This window comes from Aureobasidium pullulans (genome assembly GCF_000721785.1).
Source record: "Aureobasidium pullulans EXF-150 unplaced genomic scaffold scaffold_11, whole genome shotgun sequence".
NCBI lineage: Eukaryota > Fungi > Ascomycota > Dothideomycetes > Dothideales > Saccotheciaceae > Aureobasidium > Aureobasidium pullulans.
In genome coordinates, this window is record NW_021941031.1 from 158,426 (window position 1) to 175,591 (window position 17,166).

Genomic DNA, 17,166 nt, shown 5'->3' on the forward strand with positions numbered 1-17,166 from the left:
TACAGCAGACCTGTTTACCTTTCGACGTTACCATGCATATTGGCTCGTATCTCCGCAAAAGTACCACAGCGGAGGGATCAGATCTCGCACGCGGTTGGTCGCTAAAGTCCAAACAAGTGGCAGTGTCGCGGTTTAATTCTTGCTAACAGCCGAACTTGGTCTCTCCTGCAAGAACGATCGTCAAGTTGATCCGCATATATTCTTCGGCCGAGTTGCTTGTCTAGACGGTTTCCGTCAATTGCTTATATTTAGGGTCGCACTTGACTCGATTCTGGCAACTGTCAAGCCTCAAGAGTTCAGATTGAGGCTCTCGTCGTAAAATCAACCAATCAGAGAGACGCAGGCCGTTGTGAGAGCCTCGATTGATGCCGCTAGAATCTCAGAGGACGCGCAAGCTCTTGATGTTCTTGCGACAAAACTCGGCCGTGATTTGCACTGTCGGGTCCTTTTTGAAAGACGGCTGGGAGAGCGGTCACACTCCCTGTCTTCACCGAAAAGGCAGAAAAAGTGGCTTGGTTTCTTAAGGCAGACAGAGCTTAGATGCCAAGGAGGCATTTCGGGGTGATGCCGAAACTCTTGAGAAACTGCGATGGACCTCTTCATCTTCTTTTGCCAACACCCCAACATGTCATTTACAAATCGATGGCACCTATTGGAGAGAAGTCTGAAGCTCTTCATGTGTCTGAAGTTATATGTGGAATTACCGAGACTCCCATGATCACAGGAACATCAGTATCAGCACTACACAGCGTGGCATACCTTCAAGCCATGGGAATTAAAGATACTCCAACACCATGTGTGGACGTTGAGGTAATGCACGGAAAATTGTGAATACCAATGAGACTATGAAGTGACATTCGATATACTGCGCTCGTCAAATCATGATTCATGTATGAGCTAGGCAGGACCAAGGGCAGTGAGGAAATCGAAGTCGGCACCTTCCTCAGCTTGGTTTACGCTTCGCTCGTAGAGACCACGATATCCACGCTGCTTGCCACGGATTCTCTTCGTCGTAAAGTCTTCCTTCTTCTTAGCTGCTGTTCGCACTGCAATTCGTCTTGCGATCTCTTCGTCCGAGACATGCAACCGAAGAAGCCTCTTCTCAACGTCGCATTCGATCAAGTCACCATCCTCAACACATCCAAATACCGAATCTGGCTGCGCAGACTCTGGGGAAATATGCAGCACGATCGTGCCACCAGCTGTGCCAGACATTCTCCCGTCTGACATGCGTAACATGTCTTTGACGCCTTGAGCGCCTAGCTTGCGAGGTATTGGGATGACTCCCGCTTCTGGCATACCAGGATTTCCGACAGGTCCGACGCCTTGCAATATCAATACAGAGTCTTTCGTCACTGGTAGATCTGGGTCATCAATGCGCAGCGCCATATCAGCCGTGTTCTTGAAGACCACAGCACGACCTGTATGGCTTAGTAGACGTCTCTCTTTCGACGCAGCTGCTTTCATGACTGCTCCTCGAGGAGCAAGATTGCCTCGCAGAACTACAAGCGCAGATTCAGCATACAGAGGGTTCGAGAGCGGTCTGATTAGGTCGCTCGAATACTTGAAAGGCTTGAATGGGGTGGCTTCAAGTTCCTCTCCAAGAGTCTTGCCATGGATTGTTCTTGCTTCCAGGTGTAATAGCGGCTTGAGTGTGTGCAGCAAAGCTAGCATGCCGCCAGCATTATGGAAATCTGTCATCTGTTGTCCCGTCAGCATAGCCTCGGCACAATCGACAGCTACTATCACGCACATAATTATCACCGCTTGGTTTGAGGTCAACGAGGAGCGGCGTCTTTCTTCCAACTTCGTCAAACGTTTCCAAAGTGATTGAGCCAGCGACTTGCGGATGTCGATTTACAATGGCCATAAGATGAACTACGGCGTTGGTTGACCCTCCGATAGCCTGGAGCACAGTAATGGCATTGAGGAACGATTCCTTAGTAAGTATCGATTGTGGAGATCTTTGGGCGGCTGCCGCCGCGACTGCGTTTGAGCCGGTCTGTTCTGCAATTCTTAGGCGAGCTGAGGAGACTGCAGCCGCAGATGCGCCATCAAAGGGCATAAGTCCGAGGGCCACAGTCACACAGGCCATGGTGCTCGCTGTTCCCATCACACCACACGTTCCTGACTGGTAAAAGTCAGCAGGTTATCACTATACGGAGGCACGAAATTACAGTGGGTGCGAGCTCATCATTGACAGCAGCGATGTCTTCCATGTCAATCTCACCCGCTCTGTAGGCAGCCCAATTGCTTCGGCAATCCGTACACGCACCTACACGGGTACCTCTATGAGATCCTGGCATCATTGGACCAGTCACAAGGGGTAATATCGGCTTGTTTGCCGATATACCTCCCATCAGTTGCGCTGGTACAGTCTTATCGCAGCCTCCTATTGCCACGACAGCGTCCAGAGGCTGTGCCTTAATCATCTCCTCGGTGTCCATACTCATGAGATTTCTAAGGTACATGCTCGTAGGTGATGCGAAGGCTTCATGAATGCTGATGGTGGGAAAGTCGATAGCAAGGCCTCCATGAAGGTGTATGCCTCGCTTGACGGCTTCCATCAGTTGCGGAACATTGGCATGGCAAGGGTTGAAGCCGGAGTGTGTGTTGATAATTCCAATGATTGGCCTTGATAGAGCATCCTCTCCATATCCAGCTGCCTTGATGAAGACTTTCCGTAAGAACAAGGAGAAGTGTGCATCGCCATATGATGTAAGTCCTTGCCGTAATCCAGTAGTGGCCGTCAATGGTCTCGAGAGATCGTAATCATCTTGAGGGTCGACTTTGATCTCCTCACCTTCCATGTTGTTGTTGTTTGTTCGTGATTAACCTGACAAGTTGGTGAGATATCGTGGTCACCGAGGTGGTCATCATCGATCAATTGTGTGATGTGATTGGGCACGCCCCACATCCCCTCCGCACTTCTCTCCAGGACGCTCGGTATGATTTTAACCGAGCAATACCACTCTATGATGTGTTTGTTTTCTGCTCCGGCGTTTAAAGGCTTAGCAATAACTCCTTCCATGTATGTTTTTACTTGAGAGAGTCTGTAAGACATGATCTCTCATGACCTCGCTGGCTGATTTATGGTACGACACCTAACGGAGCTCGGGACGGACTCCGGCAATTGAAGCCCCACCAATCAATTTACAGCTTGTTCAAACTTGCCTTTTGATCAAAATTGGCATCCTGGAGTTCGAGCAGCAGCCTTCGCGACTATCTCACAGTACCAATTATCAAAGATCGTTTTCTCAGTTCTAATAATGTCCGACGAACAAATCAGCTCTCGAAAGGCCAGGATACCGTCAGCCGAAGCACATGCATATGTCAAGTCGATACTGGAGGTGAATAGAGTCTCTCCAGAGCATGCCTCAATAGTCGCCGATTGTCTGGTTGCTGCAGACTTGCGAGGTGTCGATACCCACGGCGTCAACAGAATTCCATCTTACGTGGCTCGCATCAGGCAAGGTGTGCTAGATCCGAAAGCAGAGCCAGAGTTGAAGGAAATTACTCCTGTTGTTGCTCAAGTCGACGGCAAGAACGGATTCGGATTTGTCTCTGCGAAACTTGGTATGGCTAAGGCGATTGATATGGCCAAGGTATTCGGTATCGGCATGGTGTCGGTGAAACATTCCAATCACTTCGGGATGTCGGCATGGGTGGTCCAGCAGGCTTTGGACGCCGGTCTCATATCTCTTGTTTTCACCAACTCATCTCCAGCATTACCGGTCTGGGGAGGAAAGTCAAAGCTCATGGGAGTATCACCTATCGCTTGTGGAGCTCCAGGAAACGAACATCCATTTATTCTGGATATGGCGCCGTCCATTGCAGCTCGGGGCAAGATTTATAAAGCGAAGCGCCGTGGTGAGAGAATACCAAAAGATTGGGCACTAGATGCCGAAGGCCGACAGACGGACGACCCATCGGCGGCTCTTGAGGGAGTCATGCTTCCCATGGGCGGTCCGAAAGGTAGCGCACTGGCCATTATGATGGATGTCTTCAGCGGAGTCCTATCCGGATCTGCCTTCGCTGGCCATGTCACTAATCCCTACGACCCTTCACGGCCAGCAGATGTTGGACATTTCCTGGTTGCTATCAAACCGGATCTGTTCATGAGCATGGAGGACTTCAAGGAGAGAATGGAATACCTCTATCAACGAGTTGTCGGCTCTGACAAGATGGCTGGAGTTGACCGAATTTACATGCCTGGGGAATTGGAGCAATTGGTACATGAGGAAAGAAGTCGATCAGGAATTCCTTATGTCGAGGCAGAGATCGAGGCGCTGAACGAGGAGGCCAGGAGGGTTGGCTCGAGGGAGATCAAGGTGACGGGCTGGGAAGAATAGGGGAGGACTAACAATCGATCGTCCAGCGTTCACTGTACAATGATGTGTCGCTATGACACTGAGTCTGGGAATAAGGGCAACGATTGCACCTTCCTAATAAGAAAAGAAAGCACACGCTTTTGTGGCAGTGCTTGTACACGGGAATGTATGAGGGCACGTATGAGAACCACGCCTAGCTTCTACGCTATCTTTCTGCACCTAAACGAAGAGCCTCCTTGTGTTAAGCACTTGAATCGGCACCAGGGTCCGGATAGGTAACACGGTGGAGTGCTCAAATGTGTGGTGGAGGATGAGAGGAATGTTCTGAGTCGGTCATGCACGGTCCCTCGCGATGACGCTGCTTCCGAAAACAACCCAAGTTTTCTTCCGCAAGTTTCGTCCATCACTTCCAGCGCTCTGACATGACGTTGAAACTGGTGATACCTACGGACAGCATCCACGATCATCGAAAGGCGACTGTCAAACGTATGAGTGTTCAAAGATGTGATGCTCCTGCGACGACAGGCGCCTTCTTACCCCAAGGGGCTTGCTTTCTTTTGCCGAATGGCACAAGAAACACGATAGGACGATTGCACGATCATCGCGCCCAGCTTCGATACCTGCGAACGATCATGCGCCGAACGTATCTTTGGTCCGGCTCTCCGAATTCCTCCTGCCTTCCCCGGTCCCACTTTGATGAATTGCCCAAGCAATACGAGTGGCGCACAAAACCATGATGTTTGGCAGGACACCAACAGCCTGGTGTAGAACATTCCCAATCACTTAGTGACTTCATCCCTAAATTCTCTGCTCTAGGGCCACCAGATCGTCGCCATGCGAACATCATGAGTGTTTCAACCCACAGTAAATGATGTGGTAGGTCGCCGCGATCAACAGGGCCACGATGCTATAGAGTTTAGCTCCCGAAGAGCCTCATTTTTGCACGACCACTTCTCCACTCTGACACACGGATCATGATCCCTGGACAAGATGTGCTCAAGTACAGGCTCGATACACACCCATTCTGCGATCCATGCTAGGGTTTTCTGCATCACTCGCCTGATAAAGGCTGACTGTTGGTACCTGACTCTCGCATATGCAGCCTTATGTTCCCGTACTTCTCCGCAATTGTCAACTATCATCACACCACCGGCCTGACTACGGTTTCGCAAGTAGCAACTGTGCGAATCTTCTCCTCTTTTCCCTACTTTCACCAAGGCGATTGCGCGGCTCAAATTCGATCGGGCCCCCAAGAAAGTTACCCACCGTCATCGGGTTTCTAGAACTTTGCAGCAAGGAAAGAATACTTATAGCTGTCCAGCTCGTCTTCCAGTCGCATCTCTACATCAAGGTCTAATTTCATACACCACCAAATACATCAACATGCCTGCAACTCTTACTATGCACACAACCAATTCGCAAGAATCCCTCTCACCAACAACGGCAAGCTCTTCATTACGACCTGTCAAGTAAGTTCTTTCTGGGTCTGATGCCACATGAATTTGTTGCTAACTCCTCCTTCCAGACATGTTCGTTTTGTTTCTGAGATTCTGAACGACCGACGACACAGCATCGAGTCTGTGGACTCCTTTGCCGAGTCCTACAAGGGTTGGACACCCGATACCACAGCCACCTCGGCAGGCGTACGCAACAACAGCCAAGACAGACACTCAAGCACACGACACACCATCCCAATCGGTTCATCCAGACGAGAATCCGTTGAGGGCTTCGACGATATTAAGCGCCGATGGTCCATGGAGTCTTTGTCCGAGGAGGCATCTGCTATCGACGATGAGTAGAGTATGACCACCGGACCTGCTCTATCAACAACAAAACTCAGCGCGCGTCGAAATGACGATCACGCTTTTTACGACCACACGACTTTTACGATAATGATCTCTGCTTCTACGGGCGTTGTAATGGGATGATCGGAAGGGAGGATATGTACGATTACGGGCCAAAAGCAAGGTCAAGGGGTTTCAGACAGCAAATTTGGGAGGATGTCAACATCGTTTGTTTCATTAATGCTAGATGGTCAAGTTGCCAAACAGAATTTGATTCTCAGGAAGTGGGTTGTCAAAACCTGATTTCCTCTGCTTTTTCGCTTCGTCATTCTGTGCCTTCCTTATCTTCTGCTTTTCACGCAAGCTCTTTCGCGAAATTGGAATGTCTCGGTGCTCCTTTGAGGGTGTAGAGAACTAACATTGATGCTTATTGCCGGTACCCACTAATTAGTTGGCGCCAAGTTATGTGCCGTTCCTAAGGGTCCGATGATCGAGACCAAGGAGATCGACGCGGATGTGAGGAAGTCGCAACTTTGAGATGACCAAGTCCGCACGTCAAATTTGTGACCCTGTCATCACTAGCATGCTGAACATCGACACGAAAGCCGTGCCTCATAACCACAATGCACACGAATGACTCTGGATCAAGATTTACATCTTTACAGATCGCTAGATCTTTTAGACAAGTAGTTGGTTGATAGTGTTCGCTCATTAATCATTCCATGTCCTAATTTCTTATTCGTACCATTATCGCCTTGAGAAGCATCAGGAAACTAATTTGGCTCAACACTTTCCACATTGACAAGGCTGTCCATTCATCGACCAGAAGCAAAACTCGACCGGTCCAGCCAGATCATGTGAGTCTTGCATGACTTCGACAATATGTGCGTGACTACTGCTCTTCTCCTTGCATCGCTTTGGCAAAGATATCGTCTTCTTGGCTGATAGAGGCCTGCTCTTAGCTGTGACATTTGATTAGGTTATGCTTCTTTGATAGCGACCGGGATCTCAAGCAAAAGTACCCTCGATCCTTGTCATCGCGATCTCAGGTTCGGCTTTTTGCCGCTGCTCACAGCCTTGGCCCTGGTGCAACTGTCCGCGAAGGAACTTCTTGTAGCGTTGGATAACCTCTTGTTCGTGATCGAGAATGTCCCACCAGGTTGGGCTGTCAAAATCGTCGACGCCTTCGACACTGCTGACCGAGGAGACGTCTGAATCGTAGTGTCTTGAGGGTTTGGAGGCGAAGTAGGAATGTTGTTTTGTAGAGGAGTTTGTGGGGGGCGTGTGGAGAAGAGGTTCCAGATCGTAAAGTTGATCCCAATTCGACATTTGATGTATCAAATTTGGGGAGTGTTAAAAAGTTGATTGCTGGGTTTGTGTGTTGATGTGCTGTAGTTTTGCTGCGATATGGTCATGTCGTAGGAAACAGATCTCAACTTTATAGCTACACTTCATGCTGAAGTAGAACTTGCATACCGATTGCGTCCGTATGCAATTTTCGTGGACAGGAGATATTCTGATTCATCCGGGCGGTTGATTCAGCCTCACCTGACACCTAGCAAAAGTCGTAATATCACGGAATGTCGGAATCACGCGATTCTTGCATCCCATTGTGTCTTCAACTTCCTGCGTTTGACAGTATAGCTCGTAGATCGTGGGTAATGTATCTGGCTGGACTAGAGGTTGACGCAAGAATGTGCACGTAGCATAAGGTGGAAGCAACACATTGCGGCTCTTGTATGGAGCCAATGGCAATCTTCGGTCTTTAGCTCTGTAATCCAGCAACCTGGCTGCTGGGAAACGTGTGATCTTGAGTCTTGTATTGTATGCTCCATATCGTATCTCATATACTGACATTTCGTGGTCCAAATTTCATGATTTCAGACCCCAGGAGGTGCTGTTCGCCGAAATTTCCAACCAGCAGTCCAGCTTAGATCTGAACTCTCAACTGCGAGACTTGTATAGAGCGTTTACTCTCGGATCGCGACTCCGTACGCCGATATGTCCTCAGGAATTTCATCGAAGCAAAAGAATAGGTCCGGTAGCAAGTTGGCTATCGAGACTCCTCCTGCAGACCAGGCAATTGACAAGACCTGGAGCACAACGAAGGGTTCTGTATAATCATCTGCCGGGCCCACGATAGACGTCGCTCGAGCTCCTCATCTGCAACCTCAGGCACTGATTGCCTCCTCTCACAGCAGACATCATTACCATGATTACCGTGAAAGTTACCACGGCGATCCATTTCTAGTTGCACTTCTTGCTCGTATTTTGCAGGGTCTAGGTATAAGTCAGTATTGGAGGCAGCTTTCTCCTCTGGTCTGAATTACCTTGTAGACCGGTCTCTGAAGCGTGTGGAAATAAAGTGAGAACATGCGACACGGTAGAACTCGTGTTAGATGCCATTGTGACTCGATGTGGTGTTCAGGCGAATATTGTTGTTTTTGTTTTGGGAAATGGTATGAAACGCAGATTTGCTGTGTGGCCCGCGGTGACGGACATTACAGACGTGTTTATACGGCGACCTACCTACTGTATCTCGAGCGCTCCGAGCTTACCCTTGCTACGACAACTATCATGAGACTGACGGAATCGCACGCAGAGGCTGTGCTTCGTCAACCAGTTGATTGGAACGATTCTGCAAGGCTAGTCTCGCGACCGGAGTCGTGGCGTGACAGGAGCAAAATATCACCAGTTGATGGAAGAACCTCGGCTTGGACTAAAGGCTTCCCACCTTTTCCATCGTCGACTATCTGGTCCACTTCCAAAACAGCTTTGTAACTCTCTTGCTTTTGAAGCGGGCATAACGGTAGACTTTATGGACTGTATTGATGATTCGGGCAAGCATTTACTGTGTTTTATCATGTGCCGACCCCTCACACAGGGTCGACTTTCCGAATTAGGAAGTCAGCTCCTCCACAGAAGTTGCTTATCATTCCGAGGCTGCGATATAACAAGCGACGACCCTTGACGTGAAACCCCAGAAAACAATCCTTTGATACCTGCAAAATCATCTCCTGACTTTCTGGAAACCATCTTTTGCTATCAAGCAATACCTTCCCCGCCACAAATCCATCAAGCAACATTCAATCATGTGGGCCGTCTTACCAAGGAAGAACTCAGCATCATCGCCCCGCCTACATCAAGCAAGACCTCTCACGCCTCCACAGGAGGAAGCCGCAGATGAATCTCCAAAGTCCACAGCTCAGAAAGCTGTCGTTTTGAATGCAGATTACACAGCCACGACCCAACCCGAGAGCTTCACAGATAAAGCACGCGGCGATGTGACATGGCACACCCTGCTCTCCTCCAACAAGACTGCCTCCCAAGACATGTCCGCCGGCATCGCTTCATGTCCAGCAAACACAGGCTACCTGGCCCATCACCGCCACACTCAATCCGAGATCTACTACATCATCTCTGGCAAGGGTGAAGTCACAGTGGATGGCAAAGTACATGCCGTGACTGGAGGTAGCACAGTATTCATCCCTGGTGATGCCGAACATGGCATCAAAAACACAGGAGAGCAGGAGTTGAAATGGTTCTATGTCTTCCCCACAGCCAGTTTCGGAGACGTGGAGTATAAATTCTCAGAGACGGAGAAGATTGACGAACGTGTTGATGAGTTTGTCCCACGCAAGGAGCCTCCAGTTCTGAAGATCTACGGTTGGGACGCTTGAAGCGATACTCTAGGATGATGATCTTTTGAACTTTTTTGGATGCATGCACAGGGTGGATGGGCGTTATGGCGGTATCAAGGACATTTTGTACACAACCACTGGATAGGATCCTACGATCATATATTATTATTACACTTTTGTAACACTCAGATGACTTTTTGCGTTGTTTATTTTCCTGACCAGTCATCAATCGACAACAGCCTAAAAGTCACCCTCACGTGTCCATGCAACTACCTCGAGACAATAACCACCCAAGCCAAAAGCGGTGTGGGCCGAACGTGCTCACCACGCACCACCACAAACCCTATAGTATGCAGGAAAGAACGCCTCATCCCTTGACAATAACTGAGACGCACCCTTTGCTTTTTTTTTTCTCGCGCGCAATGTAGAGAGTACTTTGTAATATCAACTTCGAAATTCGCCCAAAATATGGCTCCGCTACCTCAGTACATAACTCTTCCGTACCTGGACCTCGCATATACGGCTTTGAATAATTCGAATATAACCTTTGATTCTCCCGACTGGGACTGGCAAGGCGATGTCTTCAACGGAGCATGGGTATCCTATACCTGCGAAGCTATCTTGATAATAGTGATATTCATGTACGCACATCATCACCTATACCTCCCTCCAAATCATTTTCACTGATTCCGATACACAGCTTATGTTACTTCGACCACAAAAACTTCGAAAGTCTCCATGAGACCCAACTTCAGATTCAGCAACATCTCTATGAAACGGCAGTAGAGCGCGAGTTCGCAGACTGGCGTGCAGAATGGGAGCCCAAATTCCCCAATCTGTTCCTTGATCATGCCATTTGTACAATCTGCTTGGATCCCATCGGCGACAGAGAAATGGTCCGAGGACTACCATGTTTGCATGTCTTTCACAGAGATTGCATGGATGTGTGGTTTGAAGCTTTCCATGTCACTTGTCCGTTGTGTAAGCAGAATATCTTGAAGCCAGCTGGACCGTGCTATAGAGCTGGAAATGGATGAGATGTGGCATTTGCAAAGGAAAGAATTTAGTGGAGGACTTCAACTACTCTACCGACAAATCCTTCCAAGCCGGCTGCGCCTTTTTCTCCGCGCTCTGTACCACCGAATAGACCCGGACCGCCTCCGGGCATGACTAGGGTCTTTGTGCCGACTTCGACGTACTCTTTGGTGGATTCGAGGTGGAACGTCACTTGCAAGAACTGATGCGTGACAGCGCCAGCAACGGCTCTATCAAAGGAATTGCCGTCTTGAGAACCATGGCCTTCGTCTACGGCATCCAAGTCTTCGTCCAACAGCTCTGAAGCCTCGGGTGTTCTGCATGACAAGATTCTGGCAGAAGAGCGGACACTTGCGAGATACAGTACAACTTGACTTCCCACGGCCAACGTGCCCAAATCATCTCGCTTGAATTGCGCGACGATAGTGCTGGTCGAAGTTGCGGGCTTGTTGCAGAGAATCATGCCCCTTCGAACCTTGATTTTATCCCAAGTGTCGAGAGTCGTGTCGTCAGCCAACTCGATTCCGATGGTGCCAGCTTGCGTCGAGTGCAGTGTAGACACGGGAAGGCGCAGATTTCTAATGCTCGCAATTTTGACCCTGCGCCACTCCTGGCCCGATGCTTTGCTCAGGGAATGAAGTGTGCTGGGTGTCTTGAGTGCGCCGGGAAACGAGCGGGATGTCGGTAGAGCTTGCCCAAGTCGAGGACGCTGTTGGGTATCAGAGTCTTCCGAGTCATCCCCACCAGAAAGCGAGCAAGGTCCTAGAAAGAATCCTTGACCCGTCGCTATCGTGCCTCTGCCCAAGTGGCCGCTCAAGATGATTGTGTTTGGGTCTTGCGCCTTGTTGTATATGTCCTCGACATGGAAGAGAGAGTCGATGGCTTCCTCGTGGGATGGCAAATCCTCCCGGTGATCTGGTATAGGAAGCTCGTTCAACACAGCATGCAAGTTGTCAAAGCCTGCGCCCTGGTTTGCGCTCGTCAAGATGATGGGCACCGCTGATAGAGGATCGTCAAACAAGCTGTCGATGGTCTTGCGTATGCCAGTCGATTTTTGCTCGCTAAAGCTTTGCAGCTCCTCTACCGAGATATTTCCAGGCGAGTTGGGTATGATCAGCGGCTTTCGGCCTGCTGACTTCAAAATGGAAAGCAATTTTGCAAGTGTCGCTCTCAGCCCGGTCTTCGAAGCAAGATCGAGTTTAGTGATAGTGACCACCAGCGGTAGTTGAAGACGGAGACAGAGGTCTAGATGTGCAGCAGAGAGGTCGACGTCGCCGGCGGCTGGGCCTAGTGCCACACTTGACGGTGGCGTGCTGCCGACTTTGCTAGAGATTCGCTCTTCATCATCTGCTGGAACACAGAGCAGAACCCAATGTGGTTTCCAACCAACAAGGCCCCTGACGGTTGTTCTTCGGTATCGCGGGTGTCCGGCAGAGTCCGCTATGCAAACCAAACGACCATCTACAGAAGCTATATGCATATCAACCCACGTATTCACACCCTGGGTAGCATAATTGATGACTTGTATATCTCCTGTCGGTGCAGGGTTGTAGCCGATCAGCTCTTGGGTGACTGAGCTTGTTATACCAGAGGTAATCTCGTGTTGGTGTTTAAGCATGCTCATACGACTTAAGCCTCGGCCATCGTCCAGTGTCGTCGTTGACAGAGTGCCCAGTAGAGACGACTTTCCAGACGCGGTGGCCCCTGTGAGTGATATTCGTAGTTGCTTCACGGATTCCTTTTCCGCGACAAGGTGCTCAGTAGACATGCTGTCTGCAGTTCCGCTGCCATTTCCGACATCAGGTCCCAAATAAGGCTTCACCAACGCTTCTGCGACGAAAAGATCGCTGTTACGCTCCACTGTCCTCGGAGGCGACTTCTCGTCAACCTGTTCCGTGTAAGAGCAATGACCAACTTTTACCATCCGAAGTATTTCCACAACACAACCTAAAGTTGCAGCCATAGCTCGCAGGTTGTTGAGACTGTCTTGCATTTCGTCTTCTGCGAGCCCAACTAGCGTTCCGTCATCGGACACACCAATCTCATAGAGTGCGCCTTCACTCTCTTTTAGCGAATGCAACAAAGGTCCCAGTTTTGATGGTGCTTGTAACTCTGCTGTATCTTCTGGCAATTGGGGCACGAGAAAATGTGTGTTTAAAGAAGCCGAAGCTGTATGGTTTGGGGCCGATTGTTGTAACCTCCAAAGAAGCTGGTTGGTCAGGTGCTGAAACCTATCCTGTCTGGTGTTGTGAGTGACAGATGAAGAAGAACTTGTTGCCGGCAGTGCAGTCTCGGAAGTCGTACGAGCAGGACCGTTGTACTTCGAATGTTTCGAACCAGATATTTGCGTCACCGTATTCATGTAGGTGTAATTGCGACGGGGGCGAAGCAGTAGATGAAGCTTATACTCTACAGGACCGTCCTGGGGTTCGGCCTCGAGCCTGGTGACATTACCAGCTCCATCCAGATAGGCCGTGGGCTCAGAGTTTGTAACGAAGTCACCGTTCCGTGGTGGGGGAGTTGTGGTAGATTTCAAAGATTCGAGCTGTTTAAGCCAGGGTGAAGATACCCGTGGGATCTCAGTCTCGAAACTGAAGATTGACTCCATAACGACGAAGATTAATGTTCACTCTCCTGGGAGTCTCACAGGTATGTGTGCTTCTTCTTAGCGTAGATAGAGCTCAAAACAAAGAAAGGCTTTCCTTCAAAGAGTACGTGAGTCAGAGCTAAACACAGTATGGTGGGTAGTATAGGCGTGTTTCAGACACAGGGAGTTGTGTTTTTGTTGCGTAAATATGGTATTCGCGTCGGATATCTTCCTGACAATGGATCAGTGGTGTAGAGTCGAACTTCAGTGTAGGTTGCTAATGATGGAAGCATGGTGGCGATAGTAGGCAACGGTGAGTGCTGGCTGGTATCTGATGTCGAGACGGTGTCAAGAGTACTAGACTTGAGCGTTCATTGTGCTGGCGGTGTCGGAGACCATGTTCATCTGAGCAATTATGCAAAGGCCAGTCCGTACAGTCACAGCAAGGACGACTCGAGGTTGAGATTTTCTTGGCGGGGCGCCCTCGGCCTTCGGCATTCGGCGCTTAACACGCGCTTAGAGCCGAAGTTGTCAGAACGTGAAAGCACAACATCACGTGTCAGTATGGAGTAAAAGAGTCATGGCAAAAAGCAACATCTCGATTGATTGGACTTGTTTATCCGACAATCACTCCGCGAGCGTATGTGCGCTACTCTTTGCTCGAGTCGACCGGTGTGCTCAGACTGGCACACTAGATTAACCGGTGAACCATCTACGAGAGCAAGACTCGGCGGACCAAGGCCGAAGACACCGGTGGCCGTTGCGTGGTATTGGCGTCCCGTTTGCTGCTGATTACAGGGCGGGAGAAATATGGAGAACACGTCAATCTGAGCGCGCCTGCACCTGCCCTCGCAGTTGTATCAGAAAAGGGGAAAGCGCGAAAGCTCGATCGGAAGGTTCAAGCCTTCTCTGATAGGAAAATGGAAGGGCAGCCCCTGGCTTGCGCCACCAGACTCTGTCCCCACCTTGATAGACAGCTTATCCATCCCAAAAAGACCAAGGCTCTGCCCAGACTCTCCGATTGGACGGCTTTATTTAGAGCACTGTCTGCGTTGTTCATCGCCTGCATCACGCTGCATGCCATGGCACCATGATGAGGACATCTTTGGGACCCTAGAGCTCAATGACATGGTGATACATGCGAGTCTGGGCATGGCATTTTTTCCTTCAATCAGATTGGGCATTGAGGCATCGGTTAAGAGTCGAATGGGAGATTCTCCGATCGTGGTTGATTGGTCTCAGACCGAAATTGTGCTACGGGCTGGAATGACAGAAATTGAATATTTTGCAAACAACGAATTGCGGCACACGGCCAAGTGAAAGAGAGATCGGCATGCAGATGTGTTCGCTCACGTGTGTCAGACTCTGCAGCCTGCTCGATGTTGTGTAGTCATCTACTGTAAAGAGCCCATCTAAATTGCTATTTGGAAGAGCAAGCCTCATGCGATAGGCGAATGATAATATCCCGGGAGACAGGCAGCTCCACGCCTGATCTTCAGCGCTAACCGAGCTCGTAATCAATATACAGAACGCCTCGACTATGCAAAGAGCCATGCAAATGCGTATGCGAGGAACGACTCAAGGGATGTGAGGAAACTCAAAAACATTTATCGGTAATGTAACCATGCAAGCGATGTGACTCGGAAAATACACAGAGAGCAAAAGAAGAAGGGGTAGGAGAATTTCTTGGATAATAGATTGGCAAAGAAGGGTATCATATTGGTCGTTCAGAGGATGTTCAAGCATATCGGCTCCTCCGATGGTTGTTTTGCCGTTTGGATCATCAAATAGCGCCTGCGCTACTTGGCCTCTGACGTTCTGCGTTGCTTTGAGCACTTCTCATGGGCCAAGTGACCGTTTCTCGCTGTCGTTCGGGTGAATTCCGCACCACACTTGGGGCAGTATGATTTAGCGGCCGTTCCTGACTTTTCTCGTTGGTGTCGCAAAAGGTTGCTGAATGTAGAGAACTCGCGGCCGTTGCATCCATGCTCCCAGCATTGTGGTTTCGGTTTCTGATTCTGGTTTACCACCCTGACCTGGGAGTCGGTACTGTTACGGGGCACTTGCTGGTGTGCGCTGATTGACTGAGGGGGAGGATAGCTGTAGCTTTGTGGGTTTGGGAAAAGGGGTGCCTGTACAGCCGGTGCTGCATACGACGAAGAGTACGACTGCGCGTCATATATGCTCGGTGATCGAATACGGTCCATGCCAGCTTGCGCTCCAGGGCTTCCAGCCATTTGCGGTGGCACCGAATCCAATCCAGCCGTGAGTGGAGGAGTCAATGGGTCCATGTTCTGAGAGAGTGGGCTGTGTGATATGCTTCTGTTGACGGGCATTCTGCTTGTGGTAGATCCCAGAGGGTATTCAAGACTGTCGTAGTTCGATTGGTGGAAAGGGCTAACAGCCCTGTTGAGGTGGTTCATTGCGGGTTCGGATACGTGGTTCAGAGATGGCTCCAGAGGGGCTGCTGAATATGCGGGCTCCATGTGTAGAGGACCTGACGCATAGATGCTGTGCTGTGATGGAGCGGAGGTACCAAAAATGAAGCCGAAGTTGCTCGACGGGTGAATGTGGGAGTGAGAATCGGCTTGTTGGTAGCCTTGGTAGCTGAAGTCAGCGAAAGGTGCTTGCGGAGCGGAATATCAGTTGGACTCACTGTTATCGAAAGAAGGATCCTGGAATGCCATGTTGCCGTAATGGGGAGGAGGGAGGTAACTTAAGGAACTGCTGTCGCTGTTAGTAGATGGTCTAGCTCTTTGTGGACTGAACACATACGCCATGTCTGCTGATGTGGTATGGGGAATATCTTTAGATCCGCGTGAGGAAGCACCAAATCTAGTGTCGTCGTGTTGCAAAGACTGAAATCCTGGAAGCGTGGGAGCTTGGAGTGGCTGAGTGACTGATGGCGAGCTGAATGAAGCTTGAAGATGCTGAGGTCGAGGGGAGAGCCTTGAAGCAGTCCAATCGTTGCTGCCTAGGTTGAGTCGGTTCTGTATTTGGTCGGGCAATAGCTCGGGGTGACGTTCGATGTTGGCTGATGAGATAGATCGTGGTCGACTAGATCGAGAGTCGCTTCGTTTCTTGATGCCGCCAGAGTCTTGTAGATGTATAGGGAAGATACTATCTGTCCTTGTCCTAGGGTCTGAGGAAGAGGATGGGCTCAGGTACGGGGAGTTCATGACGGATATAAGAGTTGCTCAGACAAAGGGAACCAGAGCGGGAAGAGGATGCTGGCCTACTTTTCATAGGCCGCATTGACATGAGACGTCTTAGGCGGAGAGGATCTACGCCGGGATGGCTATCTCGGGCGCTGGTTCAGTTTTAAACACTAACAAGGCGCAGTGGGCTTTCCAACAAGCAACGGCGGGAGCACGCAACCACCAACACATGGCCAGGCATCGCCAGAGCTAATTGGCCCGGGGCTCCAGGACAGAACTTACAGACCCCTGCCCCTCCATTTATTGCGCACGGGTATGCTTGAAGCTAACATATCTCCAGATGCAGATTGAAATTTGTAATGTGAGTTGCAGGCAACAGCTCGACCAAGACTGCATTCATTTCTGGCATGATCCCTATGGCATACCCGAGGGGACGGCTGAGCCGGGTTTTGGGTCTCGCGATTGGAGACTTGGTAGATCTTGATGAGATTGTTACAACGTTGGCAACCATTTCCGTAGTCGAGTCATGGATTGAGTTTAGTGAGAGGTTTGGCGCAGTTTGGGGCTGTCAAAAAGAAGGTAGTGGTGAGGGGCAGATGTCGAAGCCGGGACCCGCGATTTCTCCTTTAG

General features: G+C 49.9%; 6 protein-coding genes across 6 annotated transcripts; 3 read left to right on the forward strand and 3 right to left on the reverse strand.

The window, feature by feature from the left end:
* Positions 1-595: 595 nt before the first annotated feature.
* Positions 596-2,830, reverse strand: M438DRAFT_320370 (dihydroxy-acid and 6-phosphogluconate dehydratase). The gene is made up of 3 exons (XM_029902875.1): positions 2,178-2,830; positions 1,754-2,131; positions 596-1,701 (listed from the first exon to the last, which is right to left on the reverse strand). Exons 1-3 carry the CDS (start codon positions 2,808-2,810, stop codon positions 898-900), a joined length of 1,815 nt encoding a protein of 604 aa, XP_029759540.1. The 5' UTR covers positions 2,811-2,830; the 3' UTR covers positions 596-897.
* Positions 2,831-3,040: 210 nt separating this feature from the next.
* M438DRAFT_31201 (Malate/L-lactate dehydrogenase) lies at positions 3,041-4,553 on the forward strand. Its single transcript, XM_029902506.1, has one exon. The coding sequence runs from the start codon at positions 3,270-3,272 to the stop codon at positions 4,350-4,352; it is 1,083 nt and encodes a 360-aa protein (XP_029759541.1). The 5' UTR covers positions 3,041-3,269; the 3' UTR covers positions 4,353-4,553.
* Positions 4,554-8,898: 4,345 nt separating this feature from the next.
* Positions 8,899-9,948, forward strand: M438DRAFT_346307 (RmlC-like cupin). The gene has a single exon (XM_029905639.1). It carries the CDS (start codon positions 9,208-9,210, stop codon positions 9,793-9,795), a length of 588 nt encoding a protein of 195 aa, XP_029759542.1. The 5' UTR covers positions 8,899-9,207; the 3' UTR covers positions 9,796-9,948.
* A 276-nt stretch (positions 9,949-10,224) lies between these two features.
* On the forward strand, positions 10,225-10,443 carry M438DRAFT_275062 (uncharacterized protein; the record flags this gene model as incomplete). Its single annotated transcript, XM_029900762.1, has 1 exon — positions 10,225-10,443. One exon carries the CDS (start codon positions 10,225-10,227, stop codon positions 10,441-10,443), a length of 219 nt encoding a protein of 72 aa, XP_029759543.1.
* Positions 10,444-10,900: 457 nt separating this feature from the next.
* M438DRAFT_255542 (uncharacterized protein) lies at positions 10,901-13,399 on the reverse strand (the record flags this gene model as incomplete). The annotated part of the gene is made up of 1 exon (XM_029899711.1): positions 10,901-13,399. A coding segment is annotated over one exon (2,499 nt), but the record flags the coding sequence as incomplete, so codon positions are not given.
* Positions 13,400-15,054: 1,655 nt separating this feature from the next.
* M438DRAFT_31288 (uncharacterized protein) lies at positions 15,055-16,879 on the reverse strand. The gene is made up of 3 exons (XM_029902532.1): positions 16,154-16,879; positions 16,035-16,105; positions 15,055-15,977 (listed from the first exon to the last, which is right to left on the reverse strand). Exons 1-3 carry the CDS (start codon positions 16,555-16,557, stop codon positions 15,178-15,180), a joined length of 1,275 nt encoding a protein of 424 aa, XP_029759545.1. The 5' UTR covers positions 16,558-16,879; the 3' UTR covers positions 15,055-15,177.
* Between the last annotated feature and the right edge of the window lie 287 nt (positions 16,880-17,166).

Bases quoted from the DNA above. Each gene is read 5' to 3' on its own strand.
- M438DRAFT_320370 (XM_029902875.1), bottom strand. From the start codon at position 2,810: ATGGAAGGTGAGGAGATCAAAGTCGACCCTCAAGATGATTACGATCTC. The intron at 2,132-2,177 runs GTAATTTCGTGC...GACTTTTACCAG, and splicing joins ATGATGAGCTCGCACCCACT to TCAGGAACGTGTGGTGTGAT. The intron at 1,702-1,753 runs GTGCGTGATAGT...ACGGGACAACAG, and splicing joins AACCAAGCGGTGATAATTAT to ATGACAGATTTCCATAATGC.
- M438DRAFT_31201 (XM_029902506.1), top strand. From the start codon at position 3,270: ATGTCCGACGAACAAATCAGCTCTCGAAAGGCCAGGATACCGTCAGCC.
- M438DRAFT_346307 (XM_029905639.1), top strand. From the start codon at position 9,208: ATGTGGGCCGTCTTACCAAGGAAGAACTCAGCATCATCGCCCCGCCTA.
- M438DRAFT_31288 (XM_029902532.1), bottom strand. From the start codon at position 16,557: ATGAACTCCCCGTACCTGAGCCCATCCTCTTCCTCAGACCCTAGGACA. The intron at 16,106-16,153 runs GTATGTGTTCAG...TAACAGCGACAG, and splicing joins ACCACATCAGCAGACATGGC to CAGTTCCTTAAGTTACCTCC. The intron at 15,978-16,034 runs GTGAGTCCAACT...TCAGCTACCAAG, and splicing joins GGATCCTTCTTTCGATAACA to GCTACCAACAAGCCGATTCT.